The sequence below is a fragment of the Lissotriton vulgaris genome, chromosome 9, assembly GCF_964263255.1.
Source record: "Lissotriton vulgaris chromosome 9, aLisVul1.2, whole genome shotgun sequence".
Lineage (NCBI taxonomy): Eukaryota > Metazoa > Chordata > Amphibia > Caudata > Salamandridae > Lissotriton > Lissotriton vulgaris.
In genome coordinates, this window is record NC_141697.1 from 1,072,989,707 (window position 1) to 1,073,017,470 (window position 27,764).

The window sequence follows — 27,764 nt, forward strand, 5'->3', positions numbered from 1 at the left end:
GAACCCCACCCCATGGGGCCGTCCGTTATTTAGAGGGGAAGGCAGGCCATGCAAACCGTCTCTCTGAGACTCTTTTAGCCCTGTGGAACCCATCCGCTGGGGTCGTCAGTCTTTTTAGAAAGGGGGAGGAGGACCAAGTGTCCCCCCTCCAAGCCTTATTAGGCCCCCTGGGATCCTAACCCCTGGGGCCATGTTATATCATAAAAAGGAGGGGGTGGTATTGTCCCCCTCCTCGTGCCTTTTTACATCCCATATTTTATTAAAAAGGGGAGGGAGCCACATGGTCCCCTGCCCCAAGCCTTATTAGACCTCAGAGATTTCATTCTTCAGGGCCAAGTAATTAATAAAGGGAGGGGGGCAAGTGGCACCCCATCCTGGAGCCTAATTAGGCCCCAAGGACCCCATGCCCGGGGCCAGTATTTAAATAAAAGGGGCAGGGGGCCACACATTCCCCTCCTCAAGCCATTATATGCCCTGGGGGAGCTCACACACAGGGCCACATTCTGTAACAGGAGGGGGGTCGTGCATTTCCCCTACATGAGCCATTATAGGAGCAGCATTCACTATAAATGGTGAACCTCGTGGGCTCCTATATCTTTATCTGTTCTTGATCCGTTTCTCTGCCAGCATCAAAGCAGGCAGGGAAACAGAATACCAGCATTCTTAAAGCTCCCACCAAACAATGTGCAAACACAAAGTCTTCTCACAGTTGGCGGGAGCATTTTTAAAGATCCCCACAAACGATTAGTAAACACAAAGTCTGATCCCACTATGCAGGAGCTTTGAAAAAGCTTCCACCAGCTGGGAGCAAACACAAGTTTCCACGCTGGTGCAGGCAGGGAAACCAAAATGTCCTGGGGTTGGGCCCCCCTGTGCACATACACCCCAGTTCCTGCACGGCATGGCCTTTTTAGTCCATGCCGTGCTGGAACTGTTTTTGGCATTCCCATTGCGGTGACCATTTTTGGGGCACTGCCATGGGAACACCAAAAAAGCCCACCAAACAACAGGAAACTCCTAATCTGGTGGGAGGCCTGACCACGTCTTTGGCTGTGCGGCGGCAGGGCGGACCCGGCACCACACCTCCAAATTCATAATGAGGCCCTTGATGTCTGCAGGCCTTTGGCCAGGTGCAGCAGTAATCTCTTGCCTCTGGCAGGCTAGTTTTCCAAAGTTCGTTGAGAACTAAACAAGGAACAGATTCTGTAGTGGTATAAATCCTGCAGCCGTTTAGGTATGTAAGTGCTGAGGACCAATTCAACCATGTGAAGGGTGAAGCATTAGTGGTTAAGGAGATAATCTAAAAGAGACTGGTGGTTTTTAATTTAGAATATTACAGGAGTTGCTTGCAATTCTGTGTGCTGTAGAAAGAGCAGTTTCGGATGGGTTGACAGCAAGTAGAGAACCAGGTATGGCTTTAGCTTAGATGGTGACACATTCATATGGCATTAGAAATTTAAATGTTATACTATTTACCAACTTTAGAGTATTACAGGCAGGAAGTGGGGGTGAAGAGACAATAGAGAACACAAATGTATCCATGTGCAAACAGTTTGGTACAATAGCAAAAGGGCGAATAAATAATATACTCGTCTACGCTTGCATGGCAAGATGTATGACAATTAGAAAAAGAGGTGTAGAAAATCTTCTTAACAGTAAAACCTTTCTATCATAAACTTTAATTACCAGTAAGTAAAATATTCACAGAATTGAGAAGCTAAAGTGTCACTTTAATAAACAACTAATGAAAGAACTGGAGATACTTTTCTATACAAAGATGTTATGATTGAGAAGTGAACGATAGAGGAAAGAGGCTTGTAACACTGTGAGTGACCTGTAAGAACCTAGAGTGGAAAGTTAATGATAAGCATGCTGTCATCTTTCCGAGATTAGAAAAAAGAGGTTTGATGCAATGTGCTCTGGTTGTAAAAAGACACAGCAAAAGAGACCAATACATAGTTTGAAACACATGTTATTTCTGTGAAGTCAAAAACATCTACAACAAAAATATATAAGACTACAATATCATCATAAACTTTGTAATGATGGCAAATTTTAACAATTATACACTATAATAAGTTGAAAAATATTACATAAACAATATATTCTATATGGTGAAAAATAAATAAAAAATCTAACTTATAAACATAAAATAAAAAATACAATTTAAAATACTTTCAAAAAATAATGAACATAATATTAAAAAAATAAAAGTATTATTTAAACATAAATAAAAATAATGCTAATAATTATAATACGGACACTACTACGATGTTGTTCGGAAAGGCTCCGAACGGGATTCGTTCGAATCTGATTTGGAAGCCTTGCTTCCGATCAACTCAGGAACATTTCAGAACTACCTATTATGATGTTCAGAAACCATTCGGACTGTTCGAATTGTTCCAAATTGCATTCAGAGTAACCGAGTCGTTCGGAGCCGACTCGTGTAGGTCCACGGACCGCGTTTCCGAGCGATAACGATGTCGAATTCGGACAGCCTTTCCGAATCGGTTGTTCCGACAGGGATCAGCTGTCGGAATCTGACTTTGGGGGCCTGTAGCAGGCCCCCCTTTACCCAGGGGCCTACTAATCAGGCCTGTGGGACACCATTTAGTCCCCTCTTTCCAAGCATGCACAGTGTTGCAGGCACCTTGGGATACCCCCCACAGGGAGCAAGATTTTCCGCAACCACCCCTTTCCTCAATGGGAGCCTGTGTAGTCAGTCGGAATACAGGCTCCCAAAAGTCCAGCCGAACAGTGTTGGGAACCATCGTAATCGTTCAGACGGACTCCCAGAATCTGATTCGGTCGGAAACCATTCCGAAATTGATCCGGTCGGAATGGTTTCCTAACTACATCGTAATCGACCCCTAAATATGAAACATTGAAACAATGTATACAATAATAATAAAATAGAACATATTATTACAGAAACAATAAAATAATTATTTACGTTAAACTAACTTGTAAAATTGGAAAGAAAACTATATGTATAAACAATTTAAAAAAATCTGATAATAAAATGAGATTTGGAGGGGTCAGATTTACCATTCTGACTCAAACGTAAACAACAGTAGGGAAAGAGCTGGACTTTGGAAGGTTCACATTTACCATTCCCACCCAAATGTAAACAGTAGGGAAAGTGTTGGACTATGGAGGTGTTATCTATACTGTTCCCACTTTAACAAAAGCAATGGTAGGGAAAGTGTTGGACTATGGAAGAATCCCCAGGCGATTACTATTAACACTCCAGTTTTAGCGACAGTAGGAAAGTGGTGGACTTTGGAGAGGTTAGATATACTATTCACTTCTTTACGACAGATGGGAAAGTGTTAGACTTTGGAGACATCAGATTTACTATTCCCACCTGGCATGAGCAACAGTAGTATAAGTGTTGGATTTTGGAGGACTGCGACCCACTATTCCCACTCCAGCATAAGCACCATTAGGTAAAATGTTAAACTTTACCAAGCGCAGATTTAATGTTCCCTTTCTAAAATCAATAAAAAATAAAATACATATATAACAAATAAATAAACAGTAAATATATTTCCATAAACATCTCAAAACTAAAAACCTTTTAACATGGTATATGTTATACACCTTATTACAAACTAAAAACACAACATCAGCATATACAATTACACATAAAATTATATCGAAAAATTATATTAATTAAAAATGTTTAAAAAATAGATTTACAATACTTGCGACCCTATTATCCTAAAATCCCAAAAACAAATTCAAATAATAGAAAACATAATACAATTTAAAAAAACTAATAAACTAAACAAAATTAGTCAAAAAACCTTAAAAATAACATTATTTAATATAATAATTAATAAAATAATTAAATGAATAACAAAACTTAGTTGACCAATTAAATATAAAATATTACCATATTTTTTAAATTATCTATGAAATAATTAAAAGCAATTCCGAGAACTAATTATCAAATTAACACATTGAACATTCTTACAAATGTATAATCAATAAAAAAATATTTTTAAAAGTTTCCAACCTATTATCCTACTAACACAACAACCCATTTATTTTAAATATTAAATGAAAAAATCTCAAACTATATTACAAAATAAAAAAAACTATACTAAAAATAATGAAATATATTCAACATTCAAATAATGACAAAAACAAAAGTAATAACACTTATCTAAATATTTTAAAACATTATGTAAAGACTTAAAAAAACAATATTCTTACCTTCAATATTTTATTCCACAACATTTTTGACATCACACCATTTGTGTCTCACAATATTTTTTAATATTATAATGGCAGAATACCTCACCAGCATTGAGTGAAAAACCAAACCTTGATGATGTGAGTAGGCCTCCTTGTTGTTATGTTTAGCTGGCAGATGCCAGATACAGAATGGGGCACTTTGATTCTGCATAGAAAGCTGTTTCATGAGAAGTATAAAACAGATGTTGACTGGGGAGTCTTGGGTTTCAGATTGTAATCAGTCAATGACAATGTTAGGATCAAGTGTAGTAAAGGAATCTAAGAGGTCAACCAGATCAACAGTGCTCAGCTTTATAATTCTACTATTCTGAGGAGATCAGCAGCTACAAACCAAAGAGGCTTCTATTCTGTGTGTCTCTCCGTAACAAGACTGATGAGAGTCCAGATGAGCAACTGTCAAGATTAAAGTGCTGCTAGGATCAAAACAGATTCTCCAGGATTTTCCCAAATAATAAGAGTGACGATATTTGTCAGAAGCCTTCTATTGCCTTTAGAGCCAGTGAAAGTTTGTCAGCATAAGTGTGTTTATGGCCTCTTTCAGTGACTTAGTAAAGATTCATGGAGAAAATCTAGTTACATAGAACGGAATTGGTGGACGAAGCAGGAAATGTTTCCTGTATTGGCAAGCAGCAGAAGTTCACAAGAAAACTTGATGAGCTGAGCTTCTGGATTAGGGAGAAAACACCCAAAAAGACACTTTTTGAGTTAAGAATAGAGGGATGGAAGATGGGAGTTGCAGACAGAGATAGGAGTGAAGAATGAGTAGCGGGGTTGGATTCTTAGTTGATCTCAATGTTGTTTTATAGGAAGCTCTGCACTTCAATGCACTGGTTCTTGAAGGAAGACAACAGAGGGGAATACTGGTGGATATTTTAAGACCAAAGCCCATTTAAAAAAAAAAAAAGAATTTTGGGTCGATTGGTAGCATATCATTTCTGTATACAATATGACTGCCTTTGGCAGAAGCATCTACTGTTGGTGTACTTCTTGGGTTTAACTTGACAATACAACTAGGGAAGAGTTTGAGTTACATGGCACTTTTTGATCATGATGGGGCACAGCTGCATTCACATTGCAGATACACCATGGGGCTCCCAGGCCTCACCCTCACAGAAAGATGCTGGTCCTTTTCCTCATTTTACAATCTTTGGTTCACCCCACCTATTCTACTTCATGGTCCATTTCCATAAGAACAGCATCTCCCTTGTGCAACAGAACCTGCAACGACCCTCCTGAACAGTTGTTTTTTTTCCTTCCCACAGAGCAGGGTCCAGGCAGCCCCTCATGAAAGTCTTGGCTGAAGTTTCCAGGTTTCTGTTACCGAACCTGGTACGGGTAATAGATGGTGGCTACCCCAAGCCACAAGTATAGAGAGTTTCTTGGTCGCCAAAGGTGTCAAGTCACCAGATTCTGATACATTGGCTTGATGTTTTTGCCCCATCTTTATAACAAAGAATGGCTGAGAATGGTTCTGAGCAGTTGCTGCCCTTTCACGTATTCCACTCAGCTGCACAGGCTGCAATCTTTGCAGAGTTTACTAGTAGTGGGTAAACATGTTAGTGATGTCAATTCAATTTCTGTTTAATGCCATTTGCACAACCCCTTAAATTCCTTAAATCTCTTCATCTGAATGTTCTTTGGGGTAGAAGGTTGGCAACCTGCTAGAATTGTCCCTTTTCTCTTATTTTTTTAATTAAGAAAGATTCATAGGCACCCTATGACTATTCTCCCACACACCTAAACATATGAGCCATGACAAAGGATCACAGGATTGTCCTAGAGAAACCCTGCTATTCACATTCATATCTGGGACTCCCTCCATAACTCCATCTTAGGTACCACTTGGATGTAGGAAACACAACATGGATTTCAGTGTGGCTAAAGCCACATGTGCTATACATATCAGTAATGTATACACAGGCGACATCCATATGTTACATAAATGTGCGGAAGACACTAAAAAAACAGAAAAATGTGAAAGAGGTAGGTCAGCAACTCTCCCTGGTAGAGACAGGGGAAAGGGCTTATCCTGCCACTACAATCTTCTGTCTGTCACTTCTGTCAGTACTCTACAACCCAGTGAGCTGATAGTAGTGGTGCTCTGTAACGATGGTGCACATGGTGTGACCCCACCAGGCCACACAACTCAGCTCTGAGTCGGAATCTATGTCAAAGAAAAGCCTTAAACTCACAGGAATGGTTATTGTGAGTGCTAAGTTAGGGGATCAAAAATCTAAAGAACTTGCAGACATGAACGGATGTCAGGGGTGCAGGCTCTCTAAAGCCATGTAGGGGACCTTACGTCATCCCAACATGGTCTCTTAAATTGCTGAATTAATGAAGGGCACCATATGTTCTCTGCTGTGGTCCTAAACAAATCATGCCTAATGGGAGTCCTGCAATGAGCCACGTGCATACTAATCTGATATTCATTACAGTTTAATGAGTTTTACCTCCCGGCACATCCCTTACAGGTTTAAGAACGGTTGCGATATCGACGGTATGTTTAGCTATAGTAACAGTGATCCATTTTACACTGCTTCTCCAAAAACGTCATATAACAGGGAGGGTGTTTTGAATTTGCAAGTTCAATAAAACACCCGTTCGGAAATACAACCAACCTCCCCTGAGGTTTGCCCACTAACACATCCTACATGTTGATGCTATCCAGTGAAATGTTTTGCTAAACTGTTCCAGGAATAGATTGGAAAACTTGCAGGTTTCCTAGTAGTGAGTAAACGCATTATTGATGTCAGCTGAATTTCGGTTTAATGATACTTACTCATCCATTATGAATTAAATACTCTCTTATTGTGTATTTTCTTATAGGCAGTAAGCTAGCAACCCTCTCTTTTTTGTCTGTTATTCAAAGAAGGAGGATTCGGCCTTTATGAAGAAAACATGAAATTGTTATTTGGCCCTCAGGTTTGTCCTGTACATTTTTATTTGTGAGGGTCTTAAATTTTTCTTCCAGTTCAGACAGCTGCATTTTCACTGCCATTTCCAACATGCTCTTTTCCTTGCCAGCTTGTCCTTCCTATTTTTAGTGTATACCCACAACACTCCTGGCATCCAGGTACTCTGTTCCCTAAGCAAAGCAAATTGTGAGATCATGAAATCTTTGTCAGGAACAGTTACCCACATCAAATACTGAATTCTAAGTCAATGGTAATCGATAATTATCTGATTTGCAGAGGAAGTGGTGAATCATTAGAATCCATCAGGAGAATTTCATTTCATAGGAATAATATAGCAAAGCTAATTCCACCTGTCAATAAATAATCCACTGGATTTATAATTTCCTCCACAAACCGGAAGATTTCCCACTAAAATCTCTAAAGCAGACTCTTAACTCTTGCAGCTTGATCAACAAGGGATTCGGACATAGTCCAATCCCCAGTATTAATAATGCGTGGGAAAAGGCAGGATTAGAGTTCATTTCATCTGTTCCACAATCAGTACCTGAGTCAGTAGACATCTACTCTTCTCATGTTCCTTCAGATACCTTCTGCCACAATTGAACTTCCTAGTTACATATTAGTTTTACTCTATCCATAAACCAGTAGTGCCAAATTATGAATCCCATTAAGGCACCTTTTATTATCTTGTAAAACTGCTTTACAACCTTGCAATCACCTGGAATGGTAGTGTATAAATTAACAACATATCTGGCTGCAGTTCTCTAATATATCTGCGTCACAGCAGCCAAAACAGCATCAGACTGAGAAGTGTAAAAAGAAAAAACAGTGGTGGCTGGCATGGATCAAGGGTGGTCGGGTAGAGGGGGGGAGAAGGAAGAAGAAAAGAAATTACACTTACCTCGTCATGGCCACGTCTCTCCTCTGCTTCTCTTCACAACAAGTCCTGGAAAGGAAGCAGGAAGCACACAGGCTCCCCTAAACCAATCACGACACTGCTGTCTCTATAACCGCGGCGTCATGATTGATCTGAGCGCCGTGGTTTGGCGCTCAGACAGGGACTATGAGCCTGGGTATGTTCTCCACCCAGGCTGTAATACAGCCTGGTGGAGAACATGCAAAGTGCGCCTGACTGTTTGGCCGGGCCAAGACAGCCTTCCAAACCGTCATGTGCAGTTAGAAAATACCCAAACCACTCCTTCCCCTGCTCTGTGAGCAGCCCAGCCCACCCTGCAAAACTGCCTCAGCAGGAAAAAATAAAATGATAATAACATTGTGTTATCATTTTATTTTTCCTTTTTAGCACCGCTGAAAAGTAATGAGGCAATGCTCCTCCGCCTTAGCGGAGGAGCCGCCACTGGAGGACAGGCCTTTTTAGGTCTCGGCCTGCGTCGCACTGCGTAAGCAGTGGGCTGAGTCCGAGATTTTATGTTTTGGCTACAGTGGGGCTTGAACCCGCCCCTCTTCTCCATTGGCTGGCTTCCTAAACGGAGGCCAGCCATTGGAAGAGAGGGGCATCACTCTGTTCAAGCCCCGTCTTTTTGCGATTCGGGGGCGTGCTTTTTGCAGTTTTTAAGCCGTGACATCATCCGTCACTCAACTGCTAAAAACATGCCCCCGAATCGTGAAAATGTCAGAGCTTTGCGGCAGCCATTTCAGGCCGACCGCCGCCGGAAGAAGTCGTCCTCAGGTGAGTGCTTGTTCTGTCCGTCACTGCCCCATGATGCCTCGTTCTCCCTCTTACTCTCTCTCCTTTACTTGTGTTCCGCAGCCTCTCTTTTGATCTGTGCACTTTCCCTCAACCTTGCTCTAAAGTTCACTCTCTCGCCCTCTAGATTCTGGTTTTTCCCTCGCTGTCTTTCTCACTGACATATTACATCTCTCTGCCCGTCACTCCGCTTGTTCTTTGTTCTTCGTCTGTGTTCCTATGCTGATAAGAGTTGTCATTCTGCGCAGCACCAGTGACGTAAAATTCTAGTCCTTCCAGTGCTTAATTTGTGCCGGTGCATAAAATATTTAAAGTTGGACACTGTGCCCGAATGCGTGGGTGAGGTCCCTCTAGAAGCTACAAATCACAATTGAAAAATTGATTTTTATGCCAGCCCGTGTCCGTTCGTCCTTGGCACAGAAATCTTTCCCCTTGAGGAGTCAGACAAATGCCGATCAGACCAGTTTGCCCAGTTTTGCCCCCTCCCTCCCCCCGCACTGCGCAGGCGCAGCGGCGCTGCTCAGTCGAGTCCACCCATAATCAGCAGTGTGTGCTGCTCTGACTGCTCAGCAGCGGCCTCGAAAACCAAAGGCAAAGTAAGTAACGATTCAATCACTTTAATATGTGGTAGTATTGTAGTGTGAAGCAAATGTGTTTTTAATGGCTGAGGACGAGTACATGCAAGGCACACATAGGGCGGGTTTGAGTCTGCATGTGGTGCTCAGTAGGGTTATCAATGCCCCCTTGTCGATGCCAGTGGTTGATGGGCATTGGTATATTGATTAGTGAACTGACTGCTGGAAAATATTGGAGCAAGTTCTCTAGGTTTGGATTCCTTTTTCTCTTGTTCCCAGGGCACTTCTTACACTAGGCAGGTTCAATAAAATATACCCTGGAGCCTCAGCTGCCCCAGTGTGGGGCGAAGGGGGCAGAGCTGTTGCATCTGATGTGGGATTGTGAGCGCCTCCGGCTCTGGGGGGAGATTGACTATATTAATGACGTCACTGAGCGCCATATTCTGCATTCACCGGTGACGTGTTTGTGGGGCTGTTCCCACGTCCAGCAAAGTATGAGGGCTGCTCTAGATTTATAGGATTGGATTTGATTTTAGCAAAGCGCCTTATAACCATTGAATGAATGGGGGGGAAGAGTTGAGGGGGCAGGTCCCTTTCTGCTTTGATCTCTACCAGCGGGACTCCTGGTTTCGCGCAGTAGGTATTAGTCAGTGAGCCCTGCCCTCGCCCCCTCCCTGGTGCTTTCCACCCTGTGTTACGTGCCAGGCTCCCTTTAGTTCTCCGCATGAACTTTTGTACACCTTGGAGCAGCAGATGTGAGACAACCGGTGGACTCGGCGGGGGAGGGGCTGCTAAAGGTTGAATGGTTTACTGTGGAGTCATTTGCTGCTGCTGTTTATGGTAATACTGATTCTCTGGCAGTGGGTTGTGGCGGTGCATGCATGCTGCATCCATGCCTACTGTTGGATGTGTGTGTTGGGTTCTGTGTTTGTAGCTTTTTTTGTAGGCGGGTCTGTGAAGGTGGCTGTGTGTGTGTGTAGGTGGCTCTGTGTGGGTGGCTTTGTGTGGGTGGCTCTGTAGGTGTGTGTGGCTCTGTGTGTGGGTGCAAATGCAGTAGGTCTCGCATGTGCGAGAGATTAAGCTATTGCCATTGTAAATGACAATGCCATTTATTTATGTTTTAAAAACAAATAAAAATAATATTGTGAGCAATGCCAATAGCTCTAACTTTAACAATGCCGACACCATTGCATTGTAAATGCTTGTTCACCTATGTAGCCAGCGTTGTGAACAACATCTTCCTATCTTCAGGACCGCCTTAATGCTGCTCCAATTTTGGAAAGAGTTGGAGACTCATTCACCTCTTTACAGAACCCTACATGATAATACATTCACAGCACACAACTCAGCTTGCTGTTCCATTAATCACAGACTTTAATCTTGTTCTCACCATGTACAGACGAATTACATCTGCAACGTTTGTATTGGCTGCGATTGTTTATTAACGTGTGAAGGAACTCTTGGTTTTTAAAGCTGTGCATTATGGTTTTAACATCTGGAAGACAGATGCATGTAAAGTAGCACAAAGGGTTGACAGATTTAAAAGGTACTTAAACGTTCCCACAAATAAGTACTCCAGTGACAACTGGCTCTGCAAACAGCCAGTCCACCAAAATGTGTCTGTAAATAAGTATTCCGATGTGTGATTGAAAAGTGATACGTTATAAAACAGGGCCATGCAAAGCGTTGACTCCCGAATAGGAACGGACTCGAATGCCTCTCTTTATTGAGAATGAAAGTAAACACGTGAATTAACGCAATCATTTAAGTAAACGTAATTAGGACAATCCCATTCTCTTCGTGATTGATTCTTGGCATCATGCATGCAGAATACGTCACTGCAGTGCTCCGCCCCCGCTTACCTTTGCCAGCATTATGCGTGTCTTAGCTACATCAAGAGGGGTGGTGACTGCGGCCGCACATCCGCCTGAAAGGATCATAAAAACACACAAAGCATTAAGACAGCGTTTGCTATTGGTACACATCCGTCACAAGCAACACGCACACCAGCCCCTGCCAAGACATTGCTCTAATGCGAAACACACAAGATCCCTACATATGCTAATACTTGTTCTGGCTATTTTCTCACTGAAAAGAAGTTTGCCCCATGTGGCTCCAATATACACCAAGTGATAGACTTTGGTTCAATCCCCGGGGAGCCAGACACCACAGCTGCGCTATTAATGGACATTTAATGTTGGTGCTTTGCAGGGCACTAGTGCCACCAACATATGTACTTAGAGCATCTCTTTTCCCTCACTCGCCCCAATCAGCTACACAGGCTAGGCCAGTGGCCTACAAACTTCTTAAAGCTGTGCCCCCTAGTGAAAAAATAAAATGAATCGCCCCCCCTCAGATTTTTTCACAATTATTCTTTTAAAGTGGCAATGTTTAAATATGTCTCGACTTATTTAAAAACAAAACATTTTTAAACATTGCTAGTAAATTACCGCTTTAAAAATGCAACCAAATACATGACTGCCGAATATGCCATTCTGGTCAGGCAGGTCTTACTGACGTGTACAAGTATCCACAGTCTGACTATTGGAAATGTGGGTGGGCTTTTTGAAGAATATTTGGAGCCTCTTCCCTTTTAAAACATACTCCCAGCTAGGATATCAATGATAAAAGATGTTAGTGATGCCCCATTACAGAGCGATTAATGGCACTCAATTATTTCTGCACTGCTATCAGCGTGCTTCTTTTGTTCAGAGCCTGGCGCCCCCCTGGGATTACTTAAGGCCCCCCTAGGGGGACCCACCGCCCAGTTTGAAGACCATTGGGCGAGGCACTACAGTAAAAGTAATTGTATTAACAGTGACGAAGCGGAGTAGCACATTACCCCAGAACTCAAAGGTTGATTAGTAGAGGGAACTAAAAATTGTTCTTCAGAGCGGTAGTAATGGTAAACATGTGAGTCTGTTAGTTGGGTGAATAGGATGAAGGATGGATAGAGGAAGGAAGAGTTTAGAAAGGATTATTTGAGTTTTCATAGTAGTAAAAGAGGTTTAGGATGAGTCAGAGAGCCATTTAGTTGGTTGAATTAGATAAAGTCTGGATGGAGGAGGGAAGAGTTTAGAAAGGATTATTTGGGAGTTCATAGTAGTAAAAGAGTTTTGGGATGTGTCAGAGAGCCTGTAAGTTGGATGAATAGGATAAAGGATGGAAGAGGTGTTTGGGATTTCATAGTAGTAAAAGAGGGTTGGGAGGAGGCAGGATATTTTGGAAGGGGAATAGGATGAGTAAAAGAGTGGTGGTTTCGGAAGATTCGTTAATTTTTTTTCTCTGCAGTGGGAAGAAAATATATACATATGTAGATACATAACCACATATAAGAGTTATACATACACAGAGATTCTAACATGATATGTTTGGCCAGTTTTACTCAGAATTAAACTGGAGCACGAACATTATGGTGCTTACTTTGCAAAATACGAAGACTACCTTTAATTTCTCAGTGTAGATATGAAACTGAACCGTGGCCGGGATATGTACCTGGTTCCAGATGATACAAGCTGGAGATGGTAACTTTCTGTAGGCAAATCAATTTGGCATACAGTGTTAGGTCGGTGCTCCATTAGTTAATTTGAATTTGGTCACTTGCAGTGACACAATACTTACTTTCACTATTAGCAAGGGAAGTCACCGGCGCAAGTGCAGCAGACACAGCTCGACAATGAGGTGGATCAGTCACCCTTCTACGTCTCAGTGTAAATCAAAACACACCAAATATACGTTACAAGAAAGCAATGTTAGTATCAAAGCTACCAAACCATGCTACTCCTTGACAATGACTATGTCTCAAAGCTGACCTCGCCTTTGATAGAAAACATTGAAACGCTTCTTTAAAATAAAGAATCCCAATATTCTTGTGCTGGGCTTCCAGGTTTGGCCCGATAATCCTGGCACAAAGCGTTTCTACTTCATTTATTTATTTATTTATTTATTTATTTATTTTAACTTTCATAACACATTTTGTGACATTTGGCATATTCTTATGTGACGCTAAATTCCGGAAGAGCATGTTAGTGCAATGATTTGTTGTGGTTTGATCTGCTCACAAGCAGTAGCGCTCAATACATGAATACCAGTGGGATTTAACTCCTTCTCTTTACTCTCATTGGTGCAGGAAAAGGACATCACCAAATGGGTGCCTCAATCTATCAGCAATGGGCTGAGGACAGGTAGACCTGAACTCCTTGGAAACTCCATAGTGACACAAGTGTGTAGTCCGATAACCTGAAACTGAACGTGGTTCAGATCCTTGTTGACCCTATGCCAGAAGAACAAATATATCAGAGCTGAATAAATGAAATACCATGCTGGAATGATAATCATTTGTCTAAACCATTTTGTAGGCTGTGAAGGATTCTTTTGTTTATTAAAACTTCAATGGTGCAACTAAACTATACTGTTAATAAACTCTGCTGGGTGGTATCAACATTTACAGTTTGTTTTCGCCTCTCCTCTGTGAAATGCGGTAAATATAGCACCAACTTCTTGCATTCTGGCAACTCAATTTGGGTATGTAATATAGGAGGGGGGATGTTCAAGTAATAACCTAATTAAAAATATTTTGGTGAGTGCCTCTGCCTCAACATGAACAGCCTATTTGCCAGACAAGTGTAGAGATTCAATAGCTGAATGTACACACAGGCGTCTTTCACATTCCCTGGTTACTCGTGCGAACCTGAGCTTAGAGACTGCGTCTTCCTGCAATAATTAGCGCTGCTGTGCCTCAGCCTTCCCCTCTGCTTTTATCTGCCCAATATACAGCCATAAATCTTCTCTTGAGAGTGGCCATCTTCGGTCCTCTTCGTAGATGGGAAAAAGACGTGAATGCTGTTGGCAACGACTAAAGACTTGCAAGAGTGTGTTTCACCACTCATCCTAATCAGCATGGAAAAGGAAGGTCTACTAAGATGAAGCCTGCACCACACATGCACTATTCACCCTATCCACAGAAAGGAAAAATATAGTTTTCAATATAGACACAGAAAGGGAAATGGGACATTCCAATAAAGGCCATGAACATGTGTGAACACCACAAATCCAAATCATAATGCCAAATGATTCTTCTTCTACTCTACTAGCTAGAGAAGAAATTCATTTAAGCTTCCCTGCTGATACAATTGAGATATGCCTCTTCAATGCAGTGGTAATCTGAATGTGATATACACAAATACGCAGCTACAACTAAGGGCCAATTCCGATCTCGGTCAGAAGGGCTCCGAATCGGGTTCGGGATTAGCGGGTTGGATTCGTAGGCTGAATTTCCATCCAGTTTGTACACGGGTCCGGACAACGAAGTACGATGTGAACAAGCGCGAAATCTCCGGCCCAATCGTTTCCAGGTCCAAACCGCTCCGTACGTCTCGGCCGTAAGCTAACTGGGCGCGCAATGGAGGCGAATTCCGACTGAGCCAGTACGATGCGCGATTCAGACAGCCGGATCGAGTCGGAGCTTCCGGCTCACAATAGCTCCCAGAGCTGGAATTTGGGGGTCCGCTTCGGACCCCCTGTTACCCACAGCCTTACGGCTCGGACACAGGGGGAGACCCATGGGTCTCCCCAACACAGGCATGTATGGTGCGGATGGCACCGACGCGTACACACTGTAGGGGGCGCACTTGTCCGGAACGTACCCATTCAGTCAATGGGAGCCCATGTACGCTTTGTACGACCGTCTCCCATTGACTTCAATGGGAGTCCGACCGAAACGAGTCCGACAGCATACGGCCGCATCGTACTCGCTCGTTTGGACTGCAGGAGTCCGGATCGGTCGGAAAACACCCCAGATCCGGCTCGGTCGGAGTGATTTCCGACCCAGATCGGAATCTGTCCCTTAATAGAAAACCCACTGCTCACTTTTCACAGATTTTACTGTAGATTGATTACTGTTCTACAGCTATATGACTCTAAAACTTGCCCTGTCCAGACTTATTCTAGAGATCATAGAAATAATTCCATCTTTTACTCCTACATATCCTCTCCCACTTGTGACCAAAACCAAAAGTCATATGACACTCTCCATCCTCATAATGGCTCAATCTTCTAGAAAGGCTGATCAAATCGGGTTCTAATTTATACCAACTAATTTCCCCTCCCAAGTTTTCCAAAATTTAGACAAAGAATCCTAATCACAGACCAATACCACTGTGTCCATAACGGGTGCCTGGAAGCAGACATTCTTTTCTTCTCCCACTACCCAGTTCACTGGGAAGAAACCCAAATTAAGGATATGAATGTCAGTGAGTTGAGAAAAATCCCACAAGGAGAGCAATTAGTGGTATCCTCACAACCCTTCTATGAAAACTTTCTATTTTCATTTTAATGTCTCTACTCCCCAACGCTCTTCTTTAAACTAAACGAAGACTACTTGAAGTCCGCACCCTTTCTCCTCAGTCTCAGAATACGTTAACATAGACTTCAGCTCGGTCACACCCACAACTTAAAATCCAACTCATCCTTTGGTCTCCTCATTTAGAAATTGCTTTCCACTTAAAGCTTATGTCCCGTATGATGCCACAATTGGGGGGAATGTTTATGTCTATTTGCATAACCAAAAATAAAGTTTATAAAAAAAAAGCTTATGTCCCATATCTGTGTTCCACACAAATGTGACCCATCCAGATTTCATGCAAATCTAATATAGCCCCCCCCACCTTAATCAAAGGCATTCTACCACCAAACGTCCAGCTGGCTCGGACACTAGCTGCAACTAATATTCTCGCCCACGCTAGTGTATCACTTTCGAACACTCCCTCTGAACAGCCCAAGGCAACTATGCAAGACCGGACTCCCTCATCTGCAGAACAAAATGTTCAATGGTCCGTGATACTGCAGTCTGCAACACTTTCCCTGCCTCTCTTTTAGAAAGGTGCCCAGCCTGAATATCAACTCCAGAATGTTGATGATGCTCAATATTGAGGGCAAAATATTGAGATTACAAAAACATCAAAGCAAGTAATAGCAAGGCTAAATGAATAGTTTTTTCCTTCAATAATAAAGGTTAAAATATTGATTACTAAAATATTGTAGTATTTTATATTGTTTTTCTGAATAGTATTTAGCTAACAAAGCGTAAAGTTATTACGTTTTTAATAATATAAAATAAAGTTTAAAAATTAAAGTTTTAATTTATTTGGGTTGCTGAGTTTTATTTGGGTATTGGGTGTGTAGTGTTTCATTTACAAAAGTCTTATTTTCTATGATGTTTGATTTTTTAATAAATCATGTATATTGTTGTTTATAAATATATATAATAATTGTATTCATTTTTAATTACAGTTTTATTGGAGGTAATATTGTAACACTGGGTGGGTGGTCTCTCAAATGAAAACATAAGTATTTGTAAATCATTATATATGTAAAATAAAAATATGTTATGATCTATTTTTTAAGATGGATTTTAAAATATATTAAAATAGTCAAAAAATGTTATTTATATTTCCAAAAATATGAAGAAAATAATAAATTACTTATTTTAAATACATTTAGAAATATTAACAAAATAATATCATTATATTAATATACTTTCAAATAAGTGTGCTATAGTTTAAAACTAATTGGAAATTAACAATGTGTTTAGGATTATATTTTGAATTAAAGTAAAGTTTTAAAAATGTTCTGAAGAAGTAGATCTATTTTACATTTAGTTTTATTATTAATTGTGATATACCCAATTATAAATACTTTCCACAATGTTTGTTGGACTGGAGAAGGATAGTAAATCTCTGCCATTACATGGACTTATTGGTATATATGTTGGATTGGAATCAGAATAGTAAATATGCTTTCCCCTTCCCCAAAGCTATATACACTTACCACAATATTTGTTGAACTGGAGCTAGAATAGTAAATATGACTTCTCCAAATAAATGCATCTTCTCCAATGTTAGCTGGATTGGAGTTAGAATAGTAAATCCGTCCCCGAATAGATGCACTTTTCCAATTGTGGTTAGAATAGTAAATATGGCCCTCACATATGCAAATTTGCAAGTGATAGCTGGATAGGCAAAGAACAATAAACATAACCCCCCCTCAAATGTATGGACTTTCTTGAATGTTAGTTGGATTGGTGTTAGTTATATTAGTAAGTTTTACAACCAAATATATGCACTTTCCCCAATGTTAGTTGGATTGGAGTTAAAATAGTAAGTCTGTCACCCTTTAATACATGCATTTTTTTCATTGTTAGTTGGACAGAAGCTAGAACAGTGAATCTGAATCACATAAATACATGCATTTTTTCTGATGCTAGTTGGACTGGAGTTAGATTAGTACATAAACTTCCCACAACTAATAGTCATTTTTAATTTTTTTTAAAATAATGTAAGTGAATGATTTTGTATTCCATATTATTTTAAGTTTACTTGGATCTTTCAGCTGGTTTACATTTAGTTTTTTTTTGTCAATTACTTTCCAAAATATATTGATGAATTATTATCTTTTGCTACACTGAGGTATGTGTAGGGTATGTGTTTATGTATATATGCCAGATTATTCAAATGTAAATGTGTGAAAATACTTTACATTTATGTACATTTAAAAGCAATATTTATAAATAATAAACATTAATTTATTTATGAAGATATATAATTTTATTTTTACATACAGGCTTCAAAACATTAATTTCGATTACATTTTTTGTAATGCAAAAAAAGCTATATTATTTTTCTATTATTTGTAATTTAATATATATATATATATATTGAAGCTACAATTACAAAATAAATTAATTTTAATTATGTAAAATATATTTTGAAAGTATTACTTTTTTGTTGTATTTTAATTAAAAATATTCAATATTTTTAATATGATATTTTTATACAATATTGTTTGATATTTATATTCTGTTAGTTTAAAAACGGAATATTATTGCAATCTCTATTTTTTTCGTTGATATTTTGTATGTTTAGATATTTTTGCGGAACAATATTTTAGTTTTTTTAAAAATAGCTCGATTTTTTGTAGTCATTAGGAAAAGCTACAACAGTTTTGAAGCAACTAACCAAAGGTGCAATCATCCCAACTCCAAAACGTCATTCATCTAAGAACGCACTTACACCTCACAATCTTAATTCCTTGACTGAAACACTGCTCATTCTCTTTTCGAAGTCAAATCTCTTATTTCCCCGCACATCCCCTGCATTGATCACCAAATTAGGGAACAAATGCAGCTACAATTTCCATTCCAGTATTTAAAAAAATACATGCATAGCTCTCTACAAGAACTTGCGGACCTCAAAACTGGAGTATTACAACACAAGTAAAATCTCTATCAACCTCCTATCTCCTGAAAGATACAGTGTTTATCCTTGAAAGTAGTTTCAGGTATCAGCTACACTCATTCAAGTGTACCATCAATATCACTAAAATAGTGCCACAACACCATGTATATAAAACTATTTAGCTTTACTCATAAAAACATAGCATCTATTGTACAGGTAAATAAATATGTGCAAATAATCTAGTGATCAGATTGTTATCCTTCTAGAGCATAAAGTTCTTATTGTCAACACAGTGACCATGATCCTCGATGTTGTACAATGTAAAGAATACAATTTCCTTAATTTCTTCTGATTTCACAAGCAAAAATCTTTATATAAACACCACTACATAAACATTTCATACATGTACATAAAAACATAAGAACATAAAAGCATAAGAAGGGAGAGTGCGTTAGACAATCATATTTGTCTTCAAAGAGTCACTAATCAATTGTAGTCGTTGGTCAAAGTGCAAAGGTTTATAAAATGATTAATATCTACAGTGTCACTCAATGCCTTCTCAGTTTTAGTGCAGAATTTATTATGCAGCTACGCATTTCGATGGATTCCTATTGTTCACAACCACCTCCTTCAGGAAAAATAGATGTCTCCCATCATTACAAAGTTAATTTGTTTTTCACTGTAGCTGGGGCTCAAATTTTTCTTATTCCTTAAAATTCCCATGTAGTCCCATAATCCTGTGGACCAATTTTGGTTTCATCCTTCTATTCATAAATGTATGTATTTGTTTGCGGGAATATATTAAATAATATTTCCAGATCTACTACATTAGAGGGCTGACACCACCAAAGAGAGCACTTCATTTACAATGGGCTGCACCATGTACGTTTAGTTTGGTGCCACAAGAAGGCAAAAGAAAAGCTGTATTCATGGCTGCTTGGAACATGGAATTCTAAAATAGCAACGCCATATTCTGAACAAAAGCAGAATGCTGCATATAGACACAACCCAGGTAAGTAGGTTGGCAAGCTAACGTGTACTGCTAACTGTCCTAGGGATATGGGCATATGAAAGCCATATATTTGAGTGAGCCGTCATAACTGGCCAGACCCCACAATCTTGGAAGAAAGCTGTGGTAGTGCCAATATTTAAAAAGGGAAATAGAAACGATCCGACCTGTTACAGGCCGATTTCCCTTATAGATGCCACATGTAAGGTGATGGGGAGGGTGATTCTGGCACGCTTGGAGTAATGGGCTGATAATGCTGAACTAATATCACATACCCAATATGGTTTAGGAAAGGAATGGGAACTGTCGAACAGTGCCTCAACTTGTCGATTATCATGGGCAAGTACAGGAAGGCCAGGGGAGCGTCGATCCACCTGGCTTTCATGGACTTGTCCAGTGCCTTCGACACGGTGTGCAGGAGCAAGTTGTGGGCTCTGATGGAAGATATGGGCTTCAAGGAACCACTTGTCACTCTCCTCCGCAGACTACATGCTTCCACTTCTGTAGTCATCCGGTATGGCCCAGGGGGAGAGAAGACAAAGCCCATCGTGTCGATGGAGGGAGTCCGGCAAGGCTGCATCCTAGCCCCTTTTTAATTTTTGGTTTATACAAATGGGCTGGAGCAGTTTCTGTTAAAAAAACATTTGGACTTCCCAAAAATAGCAGGTGTCCAAGTACCTATTATTGCTGACGATACGGTCCTGATGGCCTTGACTGCCAACAGACTTCAGGGATGTTTGGATGCTTTCACCGAATATATGGCGTCACTAGATTTGAAGGTGAATTATAAGAAATCCTTTGTCATGGTATGCTGGTCCAAATTAACGAAAACACGAAAATACACAGTGAATGGGATAGCTATTGAGAAGGTAAAACATTTTAGTTATCTGGGGAATGTTTTTAATTCTAACCTAAATTGGGACCAACTTTTAGTATCTCGGGTGCAACAAGCTTCAAGAGCTATTGAGGGGCTGTTTCGATTTGCGGCCAAACTTGGTCATAAGCCTGTTGCAGAGCTGATAATCCTATACAAATCAAAATGTCTGTCAGGAGCAACTTATGGTGGAGGAGTGTGGGGATATCAAAAGAGTACACAGATCCAAATAATTGATAACACATTTTTGAAGAGACTCTTATTTATCCCGACTAGTTGGCCTACCTTATTTTGTCACTCGGAGGTGGGCATGGATTATATTACAGACAGAATACACATGGCACCCCTGTTTTTATGGGGAGGGAATCTGGTCTGCAGAGGAACTTCATTTCTCCAGACTTGTCTTAAAAGATTGCATGAATCTAGACAATGCAAGGGCGGTACCCTGGTTACGCTTTGTTAAACAAACTTCTTATAAAATAGGGTTAGAAGATTTTTATGATAAACCTGAGTGTATACCGCCAAACATGAAAATGTCCATAAAAGAAGCTTTTGGATCTGAGCTGAGTATATCTTCTAGGTCCACAGACAAATCGGACCCCCCTTTTTTAAAACAGCAACAATTTTATTTGTCTTTTATTTTACAGGGAAATGCAAGTTTTTTAATGACCAGAGTTTGTTTAGGCACACTGCACTTTCTTGTGGCTTTTCCAAAACAGGTGGGGTGGTGTGAGAGGCTACCCCCCTGTCCTTGTAACAATACAGCCCAACAAAATACTATGCACCTTATGTTATTTTGGACATTATATAAAGAACCCAGGGCCCGTTTTCTTAAACCAATTTTAAACGGAAAATGTTCCTCTCCCATAGAGAGAGTTTTAATTATTTACATTTCCATTGTAGCTCTGTGTTTAGTTTTATTAAAAACAAAATGTATAATACGGAAACGATATGCAATGCAAAGGTATGTAATTGGGTGTTTTATTGTCTGCGAAAGATATCATTTATGCTTTTTTGTAAATATTGTCTTATTTTATGATTGTATGTATTCCTTGTGAACTTTCATCTGGAATTGAATAAAGGTTTCTGACTGACTGAGTGTGCCTAAACCTCCTAATGTTATCCGACCAAATGCTCCATTCTATTGAGAACTGAAAACCTATTACACAACCCCTTATGTGTTGTAATTGCATACATAAAGCCGGGAGCCCTAGTTGTAATGAAGAAATATGCAGGGGAGTGGTGAAAGGACACAACCATGACTGGATGAGCTAGTCTCAGTGCATAACCTTCAGGTGTCACATTGGTATCCAAAATATCTCAGAATATCCAAAAATCTATCATGTATACCAGAGAGCAACTTGCACATCAGTATGTTCTTTTCCCTTCATTAGAGTTGTAATCTGTGAAAGATTAGCTTAGTTGCATTAGAACACATCTTCCATACTTTTTACAATGGAGGTTCAAACTTGAGGATTAAACAGGGCACATATTCCTTGGGGAACTGCTCATATGTAAGCAGTATGGCTTGCCTACTTTTGTAATAGTTATAAGCTTATGGCAACAGGTAAAGTGCTTCCAAGTCTCTCGAGGACTCATAATGCAGGACTAGATACAGATTGGTGTTACCCTTTTATCCCCAAGCAATCCTTAAAACTCAGATTCTTCTTTTTTCATATGAGATCTCCTACTGGACCAAAGCATTGATGGGAATCACAAAGAAATACTTGCGGAATGTTTCCATTGAATAGTCTAAAGGATTTCAGATGACCTTTAGGTGTCCAGCGTATTTTGATATTGGCCTCCTGCAAGAATCTAAGCCCCTTAGGACAGCAAAGAGATACAAATTGGTAAGAGTGACATGGATTTCTTGGTGAAATGGAGTGGTTTTGTAATCCACCAAATCATTAGCGGTAAGCATGGTAACATGTTTATTTAAAAAAGACAGACTTGCAGGCCCTTTATCCCTAGAGGGCTGCAGATAAATATGCGTAGTTGTACTGGGAAAAATTAATTGGTTTGTAGATTGATGAAAAGTATGCAATCAAAAAGACTCCCTAAACACAAAATATTCTGAAGTGTTTTTTAATTGTTCACCAGATGCTCCAATAACACATCTGTCCTGTATGCAAGTCACTGTGAAGTTGATGACCTTGTTTGGACTTATTGGTGTCAGAACTCCGTCGCTGGTGAAGACTTCTGTCAAACAGAGCTTCTTCCCCTGAAGGGATGGTGGTCTTTGGCTTCTGAAGAATGGAAGTCCACCTTAAACTGGTATCCATATTTTCCAGATTATTCAAAGAGATGCTTAGCTTAGTGTTAGTCAGAATATGCAGTGGGTATGATGGATGGAGGATCTGTTGCTGGAGAGTGACTATTACTGTATGCTTATTTCAGAACTTTCTCTAGAAAGAAACACTTGTTCATGTTGCCAACAAGACTTAAGATTGATCATAATATTTTGCATCATTAAAAGTGGTGTAGTGGTTTTAACATTCAAATAATATCCACCTGCAGGCTTTTCAGAAAATGTTACCTTTAATTTTAAACGGCAGGGATAAAAAATACTGGAATGCACAATGACAATGTCGGTATTCTGGGAAAAGAATGTTGGTTCTATTTCTTCACTTATATTGATATAGTTTATATTCAGAATGCTGCATTTTGTTGAATTGTTGTTTCATATTTTAAATAAGTTTGAGTTTTGAATCATAATTGTAGTACTGTTAGGATGGTTGATATGTATATTTTTTAAGGTTTACTTTCTTTGCTCACTATCACAAATTCAGATTTCAGTTCAATGTAGTGATGGACGTTTGGCTGAGTGCCAGCAGTTTAAAACATATTTATATATCCTGAAATACATATTCTAAAGGTTGATGGTGGGAAAATAATCATTTTGCAATTGGAATCCGCATTTCATTTTCAGTCCTTTCATTTGACTCAAGAGGTTTGAAATAGCTGGTATCTGGGATGGGGATGTTGGAAGCAAGGAGGGTAGTTGGAACTCTGGATTAAATACTACTGCCAACCAGATGAAGGCATGGTTTTTACAGTATTAGTGACCCGAACTTGGGTGTAAGTGTCTTCTACAGTGCCTTTGTCATTTCAGTTTCATTACTTTAGAATGGCAGACCAATAACATCTTCAAAAACCTTAATATAGTTCTTTTGTGGGTATATTTAATATTGTTTTAAAAATGTTGGTCACTAAATAAATATGAACATTTATCTTGAATGTGTGTGTGGCTCTCATTAATTGGCAGATTCTACTTCATAACGTTTTGTATTAGATGGATAGAACACAATAAGTAAGAGGTATTCTGTAATTCTCAGGGAGCATACATACATCTTATCCACCACTATATGTTTTTCTCACATAGGAACGTGTTAGCCTTTCAAGATCAAAACCACACATTTTTTGCCCATTGTTTTGGATAGAGAAAATGTTGATCCAAGTTGAAAATGTATTTTGAAAAAGTGCCTTAGACTAAATGTTATCGTTTCTATTTTCTTAATGAGCTTAGTGCTGTGGTCCTATTGCCTAAACAAGTGTTCCAGAAATATATTTCTCTTTATTGGGTGTCCTCTTTTCTTTTTCGCCAAAAGTACTCATATCTGAAACCATAACTACTGAATAAACTGACCGATGAAGCGGTTCTCTGTACAAGAGGTAAATATATTTGCAACTTGCAAAATCTTTGAAACGCTCCTTCATGCGTATGTTTTAAGTTGCATATTCATGTCACCAGCATTAACCGACTGATAGTTTTTCATCAGATATATCATGTGCTGTTTGAGGTTTTGCCATTGTAGGACCTTTCCCTAAAACATAAGGCTAGTGCCTCGTTTACAAAAATTGGACTGTTTGTCATTCCAAAATAACTCTTTAAACATATTGATTTAGTTATTGTGAATATTTTAAAAGTGGGTCTTTTAACAATTTGTCATCATCAATATACGGTCTCTAATAGGTAACAAATGTTAATAAATTCAATTTATATAATGAGGCACCTTGGCCCACAACTGTCCATTTCCATATATTATCCATTGAGGTTTTAACTTTTGTCTTGCAAATATCATAAATATAATTATGCTTTGCATGTGGCCAATGTTATATCTGTGGATAATTACCTTTCTTTATTCCTTTTATCCCTGATCCCACCAAGGTGATTTCTTGCAGAATTTCTATAGCTAACTCTAGATGCTTTGGTGGTGTGCACTCAGATTTTAGTGCATCAAGAACTGGAATATATATGTTGTAGATGACCACTGTCAGTGGTTAGAAGCCCTACAGCAGAAAGGACCTTGATGGGACCAGAAGAAACAGGACATGTGGTTCAACTCAAAATCCTGTTGAAAGAAACATTAATAATCTAATGCCACATGGACAATTTAGCAAAGCAAGCTGGGGCTCGAGATGTAAACAAACTTAGTATCCATTAAGGTCATACATTTGCAAACGATTTTGTAAAATTACCCATGGGAAAGAAAATAAATTAACCATGGTACTAAAAGTATTCAGAGAATTACTGTGTTTAATTAGAGCTGACTTTTGTAGATCAGCTATGATCCATGAAACAAGGCTTGAAGCTAATCAGATGTTGCACAACCAATTGATCAATTAATCAGAATTTATATAGAACTGCCATTCACCCAATAGCGTATCCAGGCGCTTGCAGGTCCCGGAAGGCTAATTTGAACAGCCAGGTCTTGCGACCTCTCCGGAATTGATTAAGTGAGGTGATGGTCCGCAGCAGGATGGGGAGGCTGTTCTAGGTCTTTGCAGCGATGTAGGTAGAAGGAGCGTCCACCACTCTTGCTTCTTTGAATGCAGGAAGTGTGGAAAAGTTATAGGGAGGCAGAGCGTGTTCTTCTTGACGCTTGTTGGAAGTTCAGGTGTGGTTAATGTAGATGGTCCTTGGTAGAGCCTTGCATGCGTGGGTCAGCAGCTTGAATGGGCATCTCTTCTGTATGAGGTGACGAGTGGAGTTGTCTGAGGTGAGGTGTGATGTGGGCTTCTTCAGGGAGGTTGAGGACATGTCTGGCTGTAATGTTCTGTATGGTTTGGAGTCTTTGTAGGAGGTGTGTGGCGATTCTTATGCAGAGAGCGTTGCCATAGTCCAGTCGCCTGGTGATAAGGACCTGTGTCACTGTGCATCTCGTGTGAAGGGGTAGCCACTCGAAGATCTCCCGTAGCATACGCAGAGTGAGGAAGCAGGTGAAGGAGACGGCACAGATCTGTGATTTCATGGTGAGTTTGTTATCAATGATGATACCAAGTTTTCTGGTGTGGTCGGCAGGTATGGGTGCTTGTCCCAGGTCTGAGTGCCATCAGGAGTCGTTCCTGGGGTTGCCGTTGTTGGCGAAGATCAGTACTTTTGTCTTGTGTACATTCAGCTTCAGGCAGTTGTTCTTCATCCAGTTGGTGATGCTTGTAATCCATATGTGGAAGCTGGTCCTGGTGGCAGTAGGGTCATCAGTGCGAGAGAGAGTGAGTTGGGTGTCATCTGCATACGATGTTCGCCAGCAGTGTCATGTATACGTTGAACAGCGTAGGGCTGTAGGATGAGCCCTGGAGGACAACAAAGACTAGATACTTGGGTTCAGAGGTGAACATGGTAGGCTGACCCTCTGTGTCCTGTCAGTGAGGGAGTAAGTGATCAACTGAGTGCATTCCCTTAGATGCCGATGTGGTGAAGCCTTTCAATCAGCGTCTTGTGGGATATGGTGTCAAAGGCTGCCGAGAGGTCAAAGATGTTTAGAGCTGCTATTTCTCCTCGTTCAAGGAAGGTTCGGATGTCGTTGGTGCTGTTATTGCTGCGGAAGCTATATTGGGAGGAGTCGAGTAGCTGGTTCTGAAGGAGGTGCGTCGGGAGTTGCCTGTTGATAGTAATTTCCAGTACCTTGGCTGGGAATGAGTGCAAGGAGATGGACCAGTAGTTTTTGAGTTCTCTATGGCCGACTGAGTATTTTTTGAGCAGTTGTCTAATTTCAGCGTGAGTCCAGGGATCAGGAAATGTTGAATTGGTGATTGAGGTGTTGAGCAGGGTGGTGAGTTCCTGGCAGATTCTTTGGTTTCCAAGGTTCAAGATTTGGTGCGGGTATGGGTCTGTCCAAAGTGGTTGGATTACATTTTGAAGGTGGTGTCCTGGTTAGGGAGCTGGTTCCAGGTGGTCAGTCTGTGGTTCATGTCTGTGGTGACGATATGTCGGTCGAAGAAATCTGTGGGTACAGGCTGGAGTTAGAAGTTTTTGCATATGGTTGCGATCTTGTCATGGAAGAAGTGAGCGAGGTTGCTGCACAGCTCTTGTGAGAGTGTGATGTTGTTTTTACTGGCAGCCCAGTTGGAGAACTCTTTGACAGTGTTGGAAAATTTCGCACTGTTGATGGGGGCGATGCTGTAGGTGCAGTTGGTGTTCCAGGCGGGCAAGTTCTTAATTCCCTATTCCAGGTAGGTGGGGTCTGCTAGGTTGGAAGTGTTGAGGGTGTCCGTCCAACTGGTCTCTAAAATTTTGCTCCAGGTGCAGTGGGGGAGGTGGGGGGGGGGGGGCTGGACATCTTGGGAGTGGCCGTGCAGGGGTTTGAGATGATGAAGTGGTTGATGGAGAGGTCAGTACATGCGAGTTCTGTGATGTGCTATATTGGACATGGTTGCTGGAGGTGAAAATGGGGTCCAGAGTGTGTCCGGAGGTATGCATGGGTTCACAGGCAATTTGAGTCAGTACTAGATTGCTCATACTGTTGAGGAGGGGGCGGTGTTGTCATTGGGGTCATCAAGGTGGAAGTTGAGGTCGCCAAGGAAGATGTAGTCCTTGGAGTCCAGGGAGAAGGGTGCAAACAAGTCTGTGATAGTGCTGCACAAGCTGGAGCATGGGTCAGGGGGTTGGTATGCGAGGGTGCCTCAGATGGTTCTCTTGTCATCCATATGGAGCTTGAAGTTGACGTGTTCCATGGGGGTGGTGGTATTGTCTGGGTGGTGGTGCACTATATGGTCTCTCTGTTGATGATCGCTATTCCTCCTTCCGGTTTGTTGGTTCATTCCTGATGAGTGAATTTATACCCTTCGAGAATCACTACAGCAATGTCAGAGGCGGATGTAGGGTTGAGCAAGGTCTTGGTGAGGAAGGCGATGTCTGATGGAAGCGTGGCAATGAAGTCCCATGACTCTGTAGAGTGCCTCCA

At 40.5% G+C, this 27,764-nt stretch overlaps 1 protein-coding gene across 2 annotated transcripts in view; it reads right to left on the reverse strand.

Annotated features, from left to right (window-relative positions):
- SLC25A26 (solute carrier family 25 member 26) overlaps positions 1-27,764 on the reverse strand; it is an 885,107-nt gene that overhangs the window by 103,133 nt on the left and 754,210 nt on the right. For both annotated transcript variants that reach the window (XM_086936841.1, XM_086936842.1), the window contains exon 8: positions 11,327-11,391. In XM_086936841.1, coding sequence (XP_086792967.1) covers positions 11,327-11,391 — 65 coding nt within the window. The remainder of the gene's footprint in view (positions 1-11,326; positions 11,392-27,764) is intronic.